This window comes from Nyctereutes procyonoides, unplaced genomic scaffold (assembly GCF_905146905.1).
Source record: "Nyctereutes procyonoides isolate TBG_1078 unplaced genomic scaffold, NYPRO_anot_genome, whole genome shotgun sequence".
NCBI classification, from domain to species: Eukaryota; Metazoa; Chordata; class Mammalia; order Carnivora; family Canidae; genus Nyctereutes; species Nyctereutes procyonoides.
Genome location: NW_026575125.1, coordinates 103,863,734 through 103,882,305, shown reverse-complemented (window position 1 = coordinate 103,882,305; position 18,572 = coordinate 103,863,734). Strand labels below are relative to the sequence as shown.

At 40.2% G+C, this 18,572-nt stretch overlaps 1 protein-coding gene across 8 annotated transcripts in view; it reads right to left on the bottom strand.

Moving 5' to 3' along the window:
- The window catches only part of LOC129517701 (integrator complex subunit 6-like), a 56,051-nt gene that overhangs the window by 19,758 nt on the left and 17,721 nt on the right, over positions 1 to 18,572 (bottom strand). For all 8 annotated transcript variants that reach the window (XR_008666084.1, XR_008666085.1, XM_055337676.1 and 5 more), the window contains 7 exons: positions 10,478 to 10,627; positions 9,567 to 9,656; positions 9,161 to 9,344; positions 8,774 to 8,902; positions 6,404 to 6,567; positions 3,892 to 4,044; positions 444 to 576 (listed from right to left, as the gene is read on the bottom strand). Coding sequence is in view for 6 of the 8 variants with exons in the window: in XM_055337676.1 (XP_055193651.1) it covers positions 444 to 576; positions 3,892 to 4,044; positions 6,404 to 6,567; positions 8,774 to 8,902; positions 9,161 to 9,344; positions 9,567 to 9,656; positions 10,478 to 10,627 (1,003 nt within the window). In the remaining 2 variants the exon portion in view is untranslated. The remainder of the gene's footprint in view (positions 1 to 443; positions 577 to 3,891; positions 4,045 to 6,403; positions 6,568 to 8,773; positions 8,903 to 9,160; positions 9,345 to 9,566; positions 9,657 to 10,477; positions 10,628 to 18,572) is intronic.

The window sequence follows — 18,572 nt, the reverse complement described above, 5'->3', positions numbered from 1 at the left end:
AGCTAATACCCTCCCCCACCACACACACAGAGAAGCCCTATTTTCTGGAGAAAACCATCAGATTCTTGGAGCATTAACCTCAATAAATGGAATTTTTGGTCCAAATTTAGTCTACAGAAAATCAAAGTCGCTTGAAACCCAGGGCGAGGGTGGGGGGTGCCAGGAATGGCAGCAGTGGTGCTCACAGTCTAAAGAGCAGTACGAGTCACAAGCCACACCAGAGGTTAAGTGTCTCTTCTGTGTGATGCAAAGAAGAACAACAGCAACAAAACGAACAGAACAGAAAACTGTGTGTGAATTCCATCCTTCCAAACCCATGTATAGACTTTTCTATATCCTGATACCAATTACTCTTTAGCTACATTTAAAATGCTTGGCCCCTTATCCTATTTTTCATTTCTGTTGTATTTTAAAGATGATTAAGAGGCATATACTTTACTTACCTAAAAGAGGGAGTAAAACCGGGTAGTTGTACGGCATCACAAAGAGGTTCACACAAGTTAAAGTCGTACTGGCTTTTAAATAACCAAATGGATAACCAAGTTCATTGTATTTTCCACTGCTAGTAACAAATACCTGAGAACATGAAGTCATACACAGTTACAACAATAAGGATTTTATCTGAAACTAAACATCCAGCAACATTCCAAAATGATATCTAAGGCAGTAGTGCTTTTAGTCTAAGGTTATGTCCAAATATGCCATACTAAAAAAGGATGTTCAAATTGCAATTCTTTATAGGTTATACAAAAAACTGAGACTGGACTGTGCAGTAACCATTTGGAGACCATGGGCTCACATCAACAATACCCAAATACTGACTTAGTACGATGACAATCAAGGCTGAAATTCCACCAAGTGATACCAGCCATTAAAACAAACTGACTTCTCAAAAGAACACTTGGTGACCAGAGTGGAGACTTGAGAAAAATGAACATGGCCCCATGCCTAAGGCATGCAATTACGAAATTAAAGCCCATTTAAAGCATCCTACTACTACTCTTGACATACTATTAGTCTTGCCCTGCTTCCTTTTGATGCCCCCATTCTCCTACCCATTTTTATTCATTTTTCATCCAGTAAATATTTATCGAGTAGGCTATTATGAGCCAAGAATGGGTATTAATTATTTGGAGGCAGCAAGGATTGAGCTTTGGCTAAATCTGGAAGGCACTTTCTCTTCTAAATGATGCCAATAGAGCAAACATTCAGTAAAGATCAAAACATTGATCTTTATTCCATGTGACTATCATCTTATTCCTCACTGATGATTCCTGATTTGATATATATCATATGGTCAAAGTTCTGTACACTCAATATGCTGGGCTGAAGTCCTCTGACTACCATGCTTTCTCTCTGTTCCCTGTTTACTCTTTGGCCAAAAATTAGGGCACCAGTATATACTTTTAGGGACCTAGACCTTTGCTGGTTCCCAGGTCCTTCAGTAGCATTGTTGAAAACAAAAATCAAATCCTGATGAAGAACAGAATCCATTCACCTTGCTAATTCCTGGTACCAGCCATATCACCTACCAGTTGACTAAATTCTTGCTATATTTAGTCATAGCTAAGAATAAATCTTTCCTGTGTCATTTACAACCCTACAAAACAATGAGTCGTGCTGGTGCTATAAAACAGGACTCATCTATGAGATTTCATGTCATAATTTGAACCTTAATAGACTGTAATAACACATGGTGAATTTCCCCCTACATCCTAAGTGTGTAAAACAGAAGAAGGGGAAAATCATCAGAAAGGATTAAAAACATTACACACAGCCATTGGCGGTCAAACGTACAAGGCTCATGAGAGGAGAAACATTGTTTTCTGTTCCTCTTTTTCTCTTTCTCCTCTCCCTCCCTTCCTTCTTCTCTTCCTTCCATCTCATAAGCCCTCTGAGTTTTTCCAAACTCCTTTTCACCTGCAAATTCATAGAATCAGGGGGTTCAAAGGGATCATTAGAGACTATCTAGTCTAGAGAAAGGAAGTGTCTGGCCCAGGACCATATAATTGGTGGCAGACCTAAGGTTAGAATCCAGGCTCCATTACGACTCAGCCAAATTTCCTGGCTCCCCCTGATTCTTTTTCTTTTAAATATTTTATTTATTCATGATAGACAACAGAGAGAGAGAGAGAGAGAGAGAGAGAGAGAGAGAGAGAGAGAAGCAGACTCCATGCAGGGAGCCCAATGTGGAACTCGATCCTGGGACTCCAGGATCACGCCCTGGGCCAAAGGCAGGTGCTTAACCGCTGAGCCACCCAGGCATCCCTCCCCTGTTTCATCTTATTCTTTCTTACTCCCATTAATTCATTGCATTAAAACTCAACCAAAGTCACATAAGGTACAGGAGGAAACAAGCATATGGCACATTTGAGGGGTGGTGCAACAAGCAAGGGCATAATTTCTGATGTTCCTTTGGAGAAGATTTACAAGAAATGTGCTATACAGAAAAGAGGCCTTTAGGAAAAAGTTATGATTTGTAATTGTATTTGCCTTTATTGCAAAATTTTTGTCAATCCATGGTGTCAAACTTCCTATTGTGATTTTAAGTTAACATTCTATTATCTATATCTCTACATTCGTAGCACATTTCCAGTGCATTTTACTGTAATATAAACATCCATTCAGAAAAGTGCAAGAGTTGTAAGTATATAGCTCAATGAATGCTCACAAAGTGAAAGCACATGTGTAATCAGCACCCAGATCAAGAAATAGAACATGACCAGAAACTCCTTCATGCCCTTTACTGGTCACTGCTCTGCAACCCCAAGAGAAACCACCAGCCTGACTTTTGACAGAGTAAGCCCGCTTTACATCTTTTTGAGTATCAATAAAATAGAATCACAGGATCTGGGATCTTTGAGGTCTGGCTTCTTTCACTCAATATTATATTTATGAGATTGTTCTGTTTCTTACACTTTTACATTCTTGCTTTAAGTTTGTTCCTTTTTTTCTACCCAGTTTTAGCATCTTTAGAGAATTAAAGTAGTTTAAAGACAACTGGTAGCAATAATCTCACATTTTAGGATGAAACAGATGGCAGTCTAAAAGTGTTTCTTGCGTAAATAGAACCTAACAATTACTGATTGCTATATGGTGCTGTAGTTTAGAAACAGAACAAACATTCTTCCAGCGTAGGACTTCTTTATTATATCCAAATAAAAGGGCTATGACTGCCATGTCTGGATTTTTACAAACTAATATACAAAGGTAAGTCTATTAATAAATTAGCATGCCTTTCTGGCTGAAGTCTAACACTTGCAAGAGCCAGTATGTGCATTTGTCTCATCCACGTAAAATCCATGTTACACATACCAATGTGCTTTGTACAGGAAGAGAAGTTTGGTTACTTTACACTAATGTAAAAAGTAGTTTCAGGGCCTATGGGGTTTTTGTGTGTGTGTGTGTGTGTGTGTGTGTGTGTGTCAAAAATATCTTGTACACCTGAAACCAATATTACACTGTACTGTTAACTAATGGAATTTTTTTAAAAACTTTTAAAAATTGATCTTGTGCTTCCAATCTGTCAAATTCACACTAAGCTTCAGCTGCAGAAGCCATAACTAAATAGAATTATATCATTTAGGTTAGAGATTCTTAACTTGGTGTCCCTGAGTAAGCGGGGGTGGGGTGGGGGGAAGGTTCCTCCAAATCCTCCAAATACACAAATGTCACCAGATTCCACCATCTCAAATGGCAATATACAGTGGACTAATGATTCCTATCACTCTGAAATTATTTGCCTGGCTCTGCGGCTTATTTGATAGCATTTGTTAGAAAAATTATTAACAAATTCAGTCTAATTATTCCCAGAATAACTTTGAAACTTCTTAAAACAGTCCCTAGATCCCAGAGCAGTTAGACATTTGGCCACCAGGTAAGAGTAAGTACCTGCCAGCAGGTATGGGGAGACTTTCGTTCCAGGATGTACTGAGTTAAGGGGGAAGGTTCAAGTTCATATTTGTCAAAAGGAAGTTTATCTATTACCATTGGCTCACAATCTATGCAGGAGAACCTCACAACAGGATGAGATGTTCGTGGAGGCTAAAAGACAAAAAGGGAAGATACAGTCTGTTATCAAAGCGAGCTTACATTTCTGACAAAAATCTGCAATCCCTTTCATGTTTTGTTAAACCATCGCTGAACTATAAACCGGCGCTTTGTAAAAGAGGGCATCGACAACAGTGTCCATTCGGGGAGAACACACAGATTCTTTAGCTCTACCATCTACTTGGCATTGGAGGAGGAAAGGTAAATTAGAACACCCATAACTACAATTTTCATGAAGTAAAGATGATAAGTGCTTTGAATATGGTTAGGAAGTCACTAATGATCCGTAAGATGAACCCTGATTTTCAGACCCATTTTGCACGTCCAAGCACCACCTGCCCTTCATTCCTTTGTACCAAGAGGTTACAGGTAGTCCAGACCCTACTGGTGAGGAAGAAATCCATCAAGCTACCTAATGAGTTAATGATAGGGCTAGAGCCACTAACAAGCAAGCAGAAAAATGGCAAGGCACGGAAAGGGCAAGACAGGTAACAAAAATGAGCTAGTCACAACACCCAGGACCAGTGGAAATTTATTTTAAAGTGGAATTTGTATAGCACTTCTCACAGTCAAGTGGGGGGGAAGCAGAGGGAGAGGGACAGGCAGACTCCACACTGAGCATAGAGCCTGACTTGGGGCCTGATCCCAGGACCCTGAGATCATGACCTGAGCCGAAACCAGAGCCAATCACTTACCTGACAGATCCTCCCAGGTGACCCCCTGATTTTCATTTTAATTAAACTTGAGAAATATTTCTGGCCTGTTCTATTTAAACCGATTTTCAAAAAGCCATAAAGACACAGGTGCAGCCCAGTCACTAGCAATAATGACATAAATTTGTAACCAAAATATTCACTCTGGGATTTGGAGCTAAGAGCAACTGGGCACTGAGCTCTGACTGGTGTGTGAACTTGCAGCCCTGAGGGAAGGTGGAGGAGATGTGCCCTCACCCACAGCAGTGGTGGAAGTGGCTGTTTGGCCCTATATTCTCATGGCGTCTCCTGAGAAAAAGGAGCCTAGAAGGAGTAATCCAGGAAAAAAATGCAGCTCATGTCAGAAAGTTCTACAACTAAGATGTGGTTTATGTACACAGTGGAATATTACTCAGCCATTAGAAACGACAAATACCCACCATTTGCTTCAACGTGGATGGAACTGGAGGGGATCATGCTGAGTGAAATAAGTCAATCGGAGAAGGACAAACATTATATGTTCTCATTCATTTGGGGAATATAAATAATAGTGACAGGGAATATAAGGGAAGGGAGAAGAAATGTGTGGGAAATATCAGAAAGGGAGACAGAACATAAAGACTCCTAACTCTGGGAAATGAACTAGGGGTGGTGGAAGGGGAGGAGGGCGGGGGGTGGAGGTAAATGGGTGATGGGCACTGAGGGGGGCACTTGACGGGATGAGCACTGGGTGTTATTTTGTATGTTGGCAAATTGAACACCAATAAAAAATAAATTTATTATAAAAAAAAAGAAAGTTCTACAACTTACACAGAATGTAGTTTGGCCGAACCAGGAAGGTGCTAACTGAAGGAGTAGTGAGCGTCATGTACCCCCCCAACACACCCAAGAAGGCTCACTCGGGCCTTTTTACAGAGGCTGGGCGGGGGGGACAGGGAGGAAGACTGAGGGAGAGTGAGTTTCATATGCTTTCCCTCATTAGCAGACACCCCCTCCCCCACAAAGCCAATTCATCTGGTACTAGGAGCAACTACAATATCAAAACCTCTTCTCCCAAAGCAGTGAACAAAAAGAAAAGTCTTCACTTAAAGATCATTTTTAAAATATTGCTTAATTACCCATCATTGAAAGGTGCACTGCCAAGGAATGCCAAGTCCCACTGATTACAAAAAAAGAAAAAAAAGAAAAAGATGAAAAGCAGGTCCACAAAGTTGCACTATGTGTCTAATGACTCCCTAGGAGGAAGTAGAAGAGCTTCTGTTCTGAGTAGGTTACTAGAACCTATGCAAGGTGTAAGCTAAGTTTTCGTTTCCTGAGGATGTACACAAAAAACAATGCTAGCAGTCTTTAGACATTGCATTTCCCATGTCAATCAAATCAGCCACTCAGAAATAAAAACCAAGCCACCAATTGCAACACTATCAAAAATAACAATGCTTTAAACATCCAAAGTGGGCAGTTCAAGTGGCAAAAGGCAATTAAAAGAAAGAGAATACCAGAATAGCAAGGAAGTCCTCTCTTGCTTTTAGGTACAAGCTTAGACTTCCAGCAAGAGATGGAAGGTATGGCTGAAGAGCCTCAAAGCTATTTTACAAGGGTCGATGTAATCAGCAAACTGAAAACCAAGAATGAGGTTTACCTTTTTGTTTTATGACACTTACTAGTGAAGGTAAATTCTGATCTGGCCAGAAAGATTCTGGAATTGGCCAATGTCCAACAGGAACACCAGTCTTAGAGTTAGGTCGTACATAAATGAGCTTATGACAACTATGCCATGGTTGAGCAGCAAATGAATTGCTTGGCCTGGATGAATCCATAAGTCCATCTAAAAGGTAAACAAAGACAGACACTAAGGCAAGACTTTCTTTTAACAGCTGCTGATCTTGCAGAAAATTTTCAGTGAAAAGCAAAGTACAAAACAAACCAAAACAGTGATTCATGAAAAATTAAAGAAATAAGACTGTATCAAGATTTCTGAATGTTCTCTCTAGCAATTTTCCTCTAATCCACCCCTCTAATCTAACACCCCATGCCATCCTTATCTATGCCCCAAATACGTAGTTTATGGGAAACTATTATAAAATTAGTTTTCAATTTTCTGAATTTGTTTTTTTTTAATTTTCTGAATTTAGACACATAAATTAAACACACTAAACCACTAGAGTTATTTTTCTAAATTAGGCAAATGAAATTGCTCACCTCCTGGTATAGTTTTTACACTTTTGGGATCTGACAAAATAGGTCATTAAATTACATTTAGTTTTTCTTTCTATTCCCAATTAGGTGGGAAAAAAAGTATTCTTTACTAAACAGACTCAGTGACCACAAAGGCAAAATAAACACGATCCAGATTTACTCAAAGATAGAAGGAATGTTGCCAGTACAATCTATATATATAGTTGGGGGAGGGAACATAATGCAAATGCATTGAGTTTGTTATGAACTAATTCATGATAGTTTCCCCATCCACCACTAAAATTCCAGGAAACTGGGCATTGTATAATGCTGAAGGATGTATCCTGAATGCATTTTAATTATTTAAACTAGCATATTTCATTTGCCCCCGCAAAGAAGGCAAGACAGTTATATATATCCTTTAATGCAATGATTCAACAGTCTAAATTATATTTGTAAAGGACATGTTTTAATGATTTGAGTCTCATATTTCTTATATTACAAGTCATATGATTTACTTATTTACACATTACTTTAAACAAGTAATTACTTTATACCCAGAGATTTATTAGAGTCCATGGAGCTCTAAGGAATACATGTAATGGCTTCAGGGGACCAAAAGGACCCCCACCCCTTGAAGTTGAGCTCACAATTCTGGGGATGTGCATTCTTCTCAGGAGAGAGTTCTTAACTTTCATCAGAATCTCAAAGGCTGAGAACTCTGGACAAAGGAGAATTGGATCTAGAAAGAAAATCTGAGCTATTCACAGGACACCAAATCTAATCGGCTTTCAGTGGGACAGTTCCCAGTTCACATTTAGATAACGAACACGAAAGTATGGATGGAGCAGTCAATCATTAGCAAAAGAACATGTCTTTCCTCAATTAATTTAATGAATTTAAAATAGATGGTGAGGCTTCAGTCTTCTGTGGTGAGTGTTCTTAAATTGGAGTCCAAGAAACCCTAAAATCAAATACAAAATTGTATTTGTGTGGCCTATGTCCATTATTCTAGGGAGAGAGGTCTCTCCTGTTTCCAACTGCTTCTTATAGGGTTCTAGGAACTAAACATTTAAAAGGCCAGAGATCACAGGATCCAATGGCTTCAGACAGAAACATGTGTCTTTCTGAGCAGTCACCACTAATTATGGCCATTAATGAAAATGTATGGATCCGATCAGACAAGCACTATGGTAATGATGTGTGTGAGCACTCAGGAATGAGAAGCAGCAGCCTTATGCTCCCAGGAAGTCTTGCGGTGCTAAGATGATATAAGAGAGAAGACCCTTCCCTTACACAAAGGTACTCTCTGTGATCATCTATTTTGAGATGCTGAACTTTCTGGAAAATGTCATTTGAAGAGAAAAGTTTCTGCAGCTAAAAAGTGGCCAGGAAAATCCTGGTGTAGGATCTTATAGAATATCAGCAGTTTCTAGACAAACGTTCACAATCTCTCGCTGACATGTGGTGACAAACACAGATTTCATAAAGATCACTTGGCACATTTGGCACTCACAAGACCTAAACCAGGTTACTGGTTAAGTGGCACTCCAAAGTGATTCTCCAGATACTTAATGAATCAAGAGAATAATGTGGTGTATCCCAGAACTGGGACAAGGGGATATGAATTGGATGGGGAAAAGGAAGAATTTTTGTAAGATCTGATGTCAAATTAAAGTTGTTAGAATCTAACCACCTGACACATACAAAGGCAGTGAATGAATGGCAGTTGTTCAGATGGATGTTCACAACCACATGAATGTGTATAGACAGTAAAGACTGTCTATTATTAGATGAATGTCTTCCCAATCTCAGATCATTCTCCAGGGTAAAAAAAAAAAAGTCATCTACTGTACCTTCTCCAACAGGAAGTGGATCTGGTCCCGTTTTTTCAAAGTTAATAACTACACCACTCTGAATTTTCTGAACTAGAGATTCTAAACACTGATTCAACATCCTTTGTGTTCTAACACAGTAGGAGCGACCTATACCAAAAGGAAAAACAAATTGTGTAAGTTTGATCAAATAAAATACTACTTAACAATATAAGCATCTGAAATCCTAAAATATACCTTGAACTAATCATAACTACATTGGCAGCAAACCTCATGCTCATGATGAGCGTAAGCAGCAGAGCTAAAGGATTCTGAAGGAAAGCAAGGCCAGACAGAATATGGCATTTAAGAAGAACCACCCCCTGTTGCTCTGAATTCTTCCTTTAGAAATACAAGTTTTGCCCATACCTCCTGTGACTTCACACATCTGTGTGATGGCAGACTCATCAGTTGGTACACTCCCTAGTTGCTCTGGTTCTGTAGAAGCCAATCCAGGCAAACGTAGCACCAGGGCAAATAACCTTTGATCCCAACGAAAAGGTTCTTTGGTTAGTTCACTTCCGGGCAGAGGAGAATTCAAAGGAAGATGAAGCTGATAAGGCAAAAGTTGAAAAGTTTTATCATAACAACCTGGGCAACAATGAAGAAAGAGTTAAAAGGGTCACTTTTCTTTCATGTACTCGATAATCTTTCAGGGCTCATGAAGATGGAAGGTTTGATCCAACTTATTCTTAACTGGCAACGTACACCTCCCACAGAAATAGCGGCATGTTCTCTGCCATTTAAACGAAACTTTAAAAAAATGAAATCTCACCTCTTCTTGAACACCAGCAGTACTTGTTAACTTGTTTCCATCTGTGATGGTAATTAAAATAGATGGTTCTAAAAAAAATGGATTTCTCCCCTAAAATACATTTAACAAGTATTAGAGCCATGTAAAGTAATAAAATTGTATTTAAACTTTTTTACATTTGTCTTGCCAGTGATCTCTCAAGTGTATGACAAAATTTGCCTGGATAAATAAGAAGGGAAAGATTAGGGGCTAAAGCGGGTGGGAATCAAAATAACGATCCCCGCCTAGGTAACATTCAGAATAAACTGAGGAATTCATATAATTCAGGAACTCCCCAAACTATAACAACCAAATACTCCTCTCCTTCTGCTTTCCAAGTAATCATAAGAGAAAGATATTAGAGAGATTATAATGGCAGCAGCATCCACATCTGTGAATTCATTCCCCTGAGTCAAAACCTTGGCACAGATTGGGGGAACAATAGTGACTTATGCTCTGGAGCTCAGGCAGTGAGTCTGGTTATTGTGATCAGAGATTCTAGAGTAAGGACAACAGGAGCGCCAGATGCTATCTTGCCTTCCTCTTATTCTAGAGCTTTTTCATTGAATTGGGAGAGACAAGGGAGTTCATGACACTGAAACACTCTTTAATGGCCTCATTCCAATATTTCTCAGCAATTTATTCATCTCATTCTCAGATCTCTGATGATATGATGGGGAGTCACTTTTCACTACATATTTTATGATCAAGCCACATACAAAATCCCCCTCCCCAAAAGAGGGATCTTTTTCAAAGCAGGTATTTAAAAGATACAGATTTCCTTTTGGCAGTTGTGACAAATAGCAAAAAAACTTGGTAACCACGCCCAATTTTAAACTCTTAACCCAAGTCACCAAAATAAATTAGCTGTACTCACTTAAAGTTTTTTTTACCTGTCCATAATTGTCTATTCCAGATATTAATCTATTGAGATTTAACAAATCAAATGAGGATCTTAGAGCCTGACCAAGAGTAGTCAGTCCAGAAGCCTGAAGATTTTTTAGTTCACTCATGAATGTTGCGTGATTTTCCTTCCAACCAGCCTGAAAACCAAACATTTACAAAGAAATTCCCGATTATACAATGAACAATAATATAAAGTGCAAGAAACCACTAAACAGCAAGTATCAAACATCTGACTAATGAATAGATCCTTGATCTAATTATATTCTATGTCTTGGCCAACCAAATGGAACTAAAGCAAGCCATCAGTTTCAGAAAGATCCATCCACATTAATGCCCAACAGCAAAGATGCAAACAATGCTTTCATCCATTGTGGCTGGAAGGCTCTGGCTCAAGGAGTCCAGTCTTCTGTTCAGGTCCAATCGAAACTACCCAAACATCTCAGTATTTACCTTAGTTTGACATGGATGATGAGCATGAAGTACAGAGGAGAGGAAGCACAATTTTTAAATGCACTGTCCTTCATAGAGACAATCTTTCCTGAATGTTTGATCTACCTGAACATTTCTAACCAAGATTCCTCCTCCCAAACAATATTTTCACTTTAAATAAGAATCAAGGGGGAATTCTAGGAATAGAGCCACAACTATTTGGAGACAACCCTTCTGGTATCTTCAAACATTTAGAAAGCCCCAAATCTAGAAAAAGGGGAGAAAGAAATTTAAAAAGTTTTGGCAAAGCAGCAGCATCCCTGAGGCACCCCCAGCAGCTCTGGACAGCAGCCAGGAACCAAAGAACCAAGGTCAGCAGCCAGCATGCTATGATTTAATGGTTTGCGGAAGAGGAGGAAAAGATCACAGTGATGGGGCAGTCATGGCCAGAAAAACAAAGCAGCTTCAAATGTAAAGAAGAGAGGCCAAAAGACGAATTGGCGGCTAAGAGCGGGTCACAGAGGAGAAGTCCAGCAAGGGAGAGAGCACACAGCACAGCTGGGCAACTTGGTGGGACCAGTGGCCACCTGAGTCTTGGGAGCCCTAAGGGCAGCAGTGTGAGATGCTGAAGTCATGCCAACCAGGCCAGGACAGCTGGAGGTGGAAGCAAAAGCAAATAAGAAAAGATAAAGTAAAGCACTCAAATATCACATTTGGCTGAAGGCATACAGTCTATTATCTACGCAACTCCAGCCAAAGCTATTTTGCTGGTTTCCCAGTCTTCAGAAGCAGTTTGGGTCAGGATGAGTGGGAGACAGAAAGGGGGCAGTGTCTGCGTGATCTTGAGCAAACCTGTTGGCTCTGAGGACCTAAATCGTACTCTCTGAAAATGAAGAAGGTTAAGGCAAACAGGGACACCTTGCGAGGCTGTGCAAAATACAACCCGAGGGAGGAGTCATTCCCACTGGAATCCATGAGAATGGCACTCCCTGCAGCTGAACAATTCAGAACCTGCATAACCATGTAAGGTGAAGGGGGGCCTGGTTAAGATCCATTCCAGTCCAATAGTCTGGGATTCTGTAAAATTAAAGACATGCTTTGTTTGTTTTTAAAAAGACTCCTAACATATCCTATAGATCAAAGGATCGAAAGGTAAAACCTTTGCACGTGTTCCTTTGGCACATTGTAGATATGACTTCTAGTGCCTAGGGAAAGTAGCACATGAGACTAAATCTTTGGAGCCCCAGGTCCTCATCAAATTACCTAGAAATATCAGCAGGTTACAGATTGAGCTGAATTCCAGATCACTGGCCATCAGGGAAATACAAATCAAAACCACAATGAGAAAAAAAAAACACAATGAGATACCACCTCACACCAGTGAGAATGGGGAAAATTCACAAGACAGGAAACAACAAATGTTGGAGAGGATGTGGAGAAAGGGGAACCCTCTTGCACTGTTGGTGGGAATGTGAACTGGTGCAGCCACTCTGGAAAACTGTGTGGAGGTTCCTCAAAGAGGTAAAAATAGATCTGCCCTATGACCCAGCAATTGCACTGCTGGGGATTTACCCCAAAGATACAGATGCAGTGAAATGCCAGGACACCTGCACCCCGATGTTTATAGCAGCAATGTCCACAATAGCCAAACTGTGGATGGAGTCTCGGTGTCCATTGAAAGATGAATGGATAAAGAAGTTGTGGTCTATGTATACAGTGGAATATTACTCAGCCATTAGAAACGACAAATACCCACCATTTGCTTCGATGTGGAGGGACCTGGAGGGTATTGTGCTGAGTGAAATAAGTCAATCGGAAAAGGACAAACATGATATGGTCTCATTCATTTGGGGAATAGAAAAATTAGTGTAAGGGAATAAAGGGAAATGAGAGAAAATGAGTTAAAATATCAGTGAGGGTGACAAAACATGAGAGACACCTGACTCTGGGAAATGAACAAGGGGTAGTGGAAGGAGAAGTGGGCAGGGGGTTGGGGTGACTGGGTGATGGGCACTGAGGGGGGCACTTGGTGGGATGAGCACTGGGTGTTATGAGAAATGTTGGCAAATTGAACTCCAATAAAAAATATATTAAATAAATAAATGTATAAATAATTAAAAAAAAACAAATTGAGCTGAATTCAAAAATAAGCTTTCTGCTTTGTGGCAGATAGGAAAGGTACGAAGTTGGGAGGGACAGCAGGAATTCTTTCCTTTAGTCAACAAATTGGCATGGATCAACCCCACCATACTGGGCAGAACTCCATACACTGAGGATATGGAAGGGGTTAGGCCCTTGAGGAGCTCTTGTCACAGAGGAATGAGAAATGCAGTTTTTGGCGGGAGGGCTGAAAGGGCAAGTGGCTAGGAAGTCAGGGAGGGCTTCTCCCTAAGCATGGGGCATCTGTGGAAGAGCATGGGACGTCCCAAATTGATGGTAGGAGTGGAGGGGTGTGCCAAGGAAGAGAACAAGAATCCATAAGAGGCTAGGGCTTTGTGGAGAACCACAAGTAATTTGATTATCGTTGTTCTGGGTACATGGCGGGAGGCAAGGCTGATAAGTGGGGCTCTGACCATACAGTGATTTGTACATTGTGCTCAGGAGTTTGGATTTTATCTGTTGGCTCTGGGAATGACTTGAGGTTTTTAATTAGGGGAGTGTCATGATCAGATATACCTTTTAGCAAGATTGTTCCGCTAGGGACCTGGAGAATAAATTGGGGGGGGGTATGGGGGGGCTTCTGAAGCTCAAGGCAGGGAAACTGGTTTGGAAACTGCTGCAATAGCTTATGGGAAGAGTGATGAAAGCCTGAGCAAAAGCAATGGGGAGGGGAGTATGCTGCCACCAATGAATGAAGTATTTCAGAGGCAGTCACAAGGTTTTTAGGAGCTAATTAGAAGAGCCGGGTGAGGAAAAGAGGTAGTCCATTAGGTTGAGCTCTGTGGCCTGGGCAAACCTGAGAATGGTGGGTCATTCATCCACAAGCCACTTTATTAAGTTGACTTCTTTTTCAAAGTGACTTCACATAGCAATCTTGTTTCCACACCGTACATTCAACATTCTATCTATAGTGAGCATTGAACTCCTGGGAGCCAGAGTAGTTCAAGGCATGGCCAAAGAAGAATTAACAGACTTACTTGATTCAAGAAAGGGTTGGGATTAGACATGGGTACCACTTAAACAACCACCCTGTAACTTGTCCATCTTTAAAATAATGTGTTCTGATTGTTCATCATCTTACTAATCAATCTGTTGAAATAACTGCCCTTTAAATTTCCCTTTATAATATGGATTGAAAGCATTTTACAAATCGTTTCTGCAACTGAATTGGTGGCATCCTGTTTTCAGGCCAATTCCAATTCTTTGCAGTGAATGGAACAATACAAGAAATGTGGATGCTACTCCTACCTCGGTATCACAAAGTGGAGCCACATTTACTGCCCAAAGCAATGAACTTCTTGGGAGCAGTTTAGCTTCTTCAAGAGAAGAATTAAATGTCCCTAAATGCATTCCTCACAATGCTGAAGAGGAAAAAGCCTACAGATTAATCTCAATATTTAGAGAACTTTATTCATGTGACAAATTTCTTCGCAAAAGATAATTATAAAGAGCTAGTGGTAGAAAGTAGATGTTTATATTCTTCATTCTCGTTCTCATTATATTCTTCATTGCTTAGAGTTGACTTTTTTTTAATAAGTGAATTCAGAACAGCCCATTTACTTTTTTTAAGATTTTATTTCTAAGTCATTTCTACACCCAATATGGGGCTCAAACAACCCCGAAATCAAGAGCTGCATGCTCCACTAAGACTGAGCCAGCCAGGTGCCCCTCCCCCCATCCACACTTACCTTCTTAATACAGTCCTTTCTTTCAACTCACTCCAAAGGTACCCTATTTTCATATTGAGTCAGTAAAATCTTGACTCATGATGATGAGTTCTATACATTTTTATGGAGCTTTACAACTTACAAAGCCTTATCCCATTTCACATTTGTTGAGGACAACCCTATAAATAGGAATGGTATTACCAATCCAATTTTGTTTTTCTAAACCAGGAAGAAGTAAGACTTAAGTAGGTCTTGTTTGGGGGGGGGTTGATAGTGGCAGTGAGTCACACTCTGGAATTGTACTTGCTCTGGTATCCCTGAGCCCCTTGTGGCTACTGAGCACTTAAAAAATGGCTAGTCTGACTTAAGATGTGATATAAGTATAAAAGACATGGCATTTTGAGGACTTGGAAAAAAAAAGAATGCTAATACTTGAATATTGATTTTTATATTGATGACATGTTGCAATGATAATGTTTTGAATATTTGCAGTTAAATAAAATGTATCACAAAAAGTTTCACTGGTTTCTTTGTACTTCTTAATGTGGCTACTAGAAAATGTTACATTTTGTGTATGGCTGGCATTATATGTCTATTGGATAGAGATGTTCTAGAAGGACTTGGAGGTCAGGCAAGAGAGCCTGCCCTGTCTTCAGCAGACAATAGACACACTACAGACCCCGAGGCAGGGGGGAAACAGGACCAAAGCAGTATCTCAAGTAGGTCAGTCTGGCAGTGACATAGGGGACTGATTGGGGAAGGAGAACCTGTGGTCAGGAAAAAGAAAACTAGAAGTTTTGAATTAGTAATCCAGACCTGAGAGAATCAGGGCCTGGATTAGGATAGGGATGAGGAGCAAGGGGTTAAATAAGGAACATTTCAAACCAACAAGATAGGATCTGATGACAGATAGACCATGGGTCTACAAGTAGAGAGTGGAAGATGCTGACAAACTTCTAGCCCAGGACACATGAAGGAACAGAGGTTTGGGACAAAAGAGTAACCTGGGATCAGTGAAATCCTAAATTAAGAGTTTACTGTCTCTACAGATCAAGTTTTAAAAGTCTCCCAGAAGTCAAATGATGATGGTGGTGATAATGATGGTGGTGCTGAATAATAATAATAATAATAGGTAATGTGTTTCTGGGCCAATGTGTCAGGACCTCATGCTAAGCACAGTATCCTCCTCGTCTGGTTGCCACCACCACCCCATCAAGTAGGTGCTGCTCTTAGTTCCACTTTGTAGATAAGCCCACTGAGGCTCAGAGAGGATGAGCAACTCATCCAAGTCAAACAACTAGTAAATGACACAGCCAGGATTTGCACCCACATAGCCAATTTAAACCATTAATTACTTGAGGATCTTCTACCTATTCTGCATGTTCACTTCATAGACAAGTCTTGTTATAGTAGCTTAAAAGTTCATACATTTCATGAAATTTCCAAATTTCCTTTCACCAAAGCCTACCTTCCCTGATGTCTAAATGCAGACCAGTGGGGTATGGGGAGCAGCGAGTGATCTAGGACTTGGAAGACCCTGGTCTATCCTGGCTGTAACTATCAAAAACTGGTCCAGAGGAAGTCAGTTACACTCTGCTGGGCCTGGTGCCTCATCTAAGCAATGAAAAGGCTAAAGAAACAACTCGAAGGTCCCTTCAAGCTGTCATACCTCATAATTACATACCATTATATGAATCTGACTTATAGAAACAAAACACCTCACATATTAATATATATGCTCATTCAGGCCTGGTTGAAATATGTACAGTTAATTGAAAATGTCTTTGAATACCAACAGAGAAAGTATGATGAGCCTTTCAGCCTATCAGTGCCTTGGGTTCTGTTCCAGCTCTACTGACTAACCACTGGCCATTTACTGACCCCTCGTATCACCACAGAAAAGAGAGAATCTTCACTCCTTTCCCTGGAAGGGCAAAGCCTAAAAGAAAATATTTTTCTACTATCCTCTATGACCTTATTTCCATCTTCTTATCTGACTGCTAGGTTTGGCAGGAAATTGGCATGCTCCCATGGAGGAGGAAGCATGTCTTTCTAATTTCCTGGTATGTTCTGACATTGGTTGCTTAAGGTATAGGCCCTGTCCCTACATCAGACCTATAGGGGAGGTCTATCAATGTGTGTACAGTTTAGAAGCTTTTTGGGAACGCACACCTCCAGTCTAGCCTTTGTCAGGAAGACAGCTATTATTCAGAACTCTTGCTGGCTCCTTGGGTCTTATTTTGTCATTGGTTTCAATGGAGGAGGGAAAGGTGGAGGTGTTATTTAGTGGCTCCCCCAAACCTCACCATCCTCATACTTTTCCTTCCCAAGCTTCATCCCACCTTGGCCAGACCATTTCTCTAATTCATCAATTTTAATTTATTTTTATTTTTGAAAAGAGGAGAACCCTTTCCTCCATCAAAATCATGAAAGGAAGTATAAACAAGTAAGAAAGATAAAAGCAGATCAACTGTCCTTGAAGGCGATGTGGGAGTGGTGCTAGAGCCCTTTTGGAAAATCCCTCCACGTCTAAATGGCACTTGTAATCCTTTTCCAAAATATAAACAACCTTGTTAGGTTTAGGATTACATGCAAATTTAACTAATGTGCTGTGAATCTCCCCTTCTAAGGTAAGCAAAAAACATATTTAGGGCAGCAACATCTAATTTTCCACAAGAGAAGCATCCCTCTAACTATGTAAATGGGATGCTTGTAAATCAAGAAATAAATGGATAATTACAATCCAATAGGGTGATAGCTATTGAAAGGGAATCAACTGTAGTGAATCTTTTTAAAGAGCAGAAATAGAGCTTGTCACAACCCAGGCTCTCTCACTAGAAGGGCACCACTCACTGGGTCCCTCTGACTTAGTGCTGAGCCACTGCACTGACCCATTCTCGGCGCACATGCCTGAAAGCCTATTTGGACACTCCTCTGAAAAGTAACAGTTCAACCCAGCCCAAGTAAGTCTTCATAGCTTGTTAGAAGGCCTTCCTGATGAATAAAAGGCTTCCCTGGGATTCAGGGAAAGATAATACATGTTGCTTCCCTTTCTTTAACAAGACTTTTTAAAATCTTTTATTAAAGGAAATGAAATCAGCCTGGTAATATTTGCCCTTCACAATCCCATAGAGCTATCCTGGACCTTGGGCTCTTCTTCGAGGTGGTTACAAACCAGACGATGAACGGATTTGAGTATTTTTCCAGATGTTGCAAGTTAAAGCCAAGGAGTTTAAATTTAGCAGGGCCACCATTTCTCCTGCTTAAAGATTAACTATTTCCCTTTTCCATTTGCTCTCTGAAAGTTGAGGGCAACTCATACAATCGGACTAAATCAATTTCCACCACATTTTCTGACCAACTTAATTTCTTCTCCAATCTGACGCTCTGTCAACTTTGTCAGTGCGGACAATTCTTGTGTTGGTGAACTGACCGGTAAGACAGAATGATGTGAAGAGTAAGTAGGAAGCCTTGCTTTTCCAATCAACTCTATCTCTGGAGGAGACAGATGCCTTTTCCCTTGGTCTTTGCCCTTAGCCTTATACGGACTATCTGTGCACGTTAAAACTTTAAAACTCTTGGGGTTTTCTTCTCACAACTAAAACAGACTTTAATTCTGAGAGATATAAGACAAGGTTTTCTTGTCCTCTTACATAAACAGACAACCGTGCTAGCCAGATCACCTTAAAACATTCAAACTTCTTTTTAAATTGTGTTTCCAGGCAGCACCCTTACAAAGGAGCTTGTTCAAATGGTGAACTACACATTAGGAAGACATCATATCATTAAAAGATTGGAATTGTCTTGCTTCTTGTATCTCCCTTAA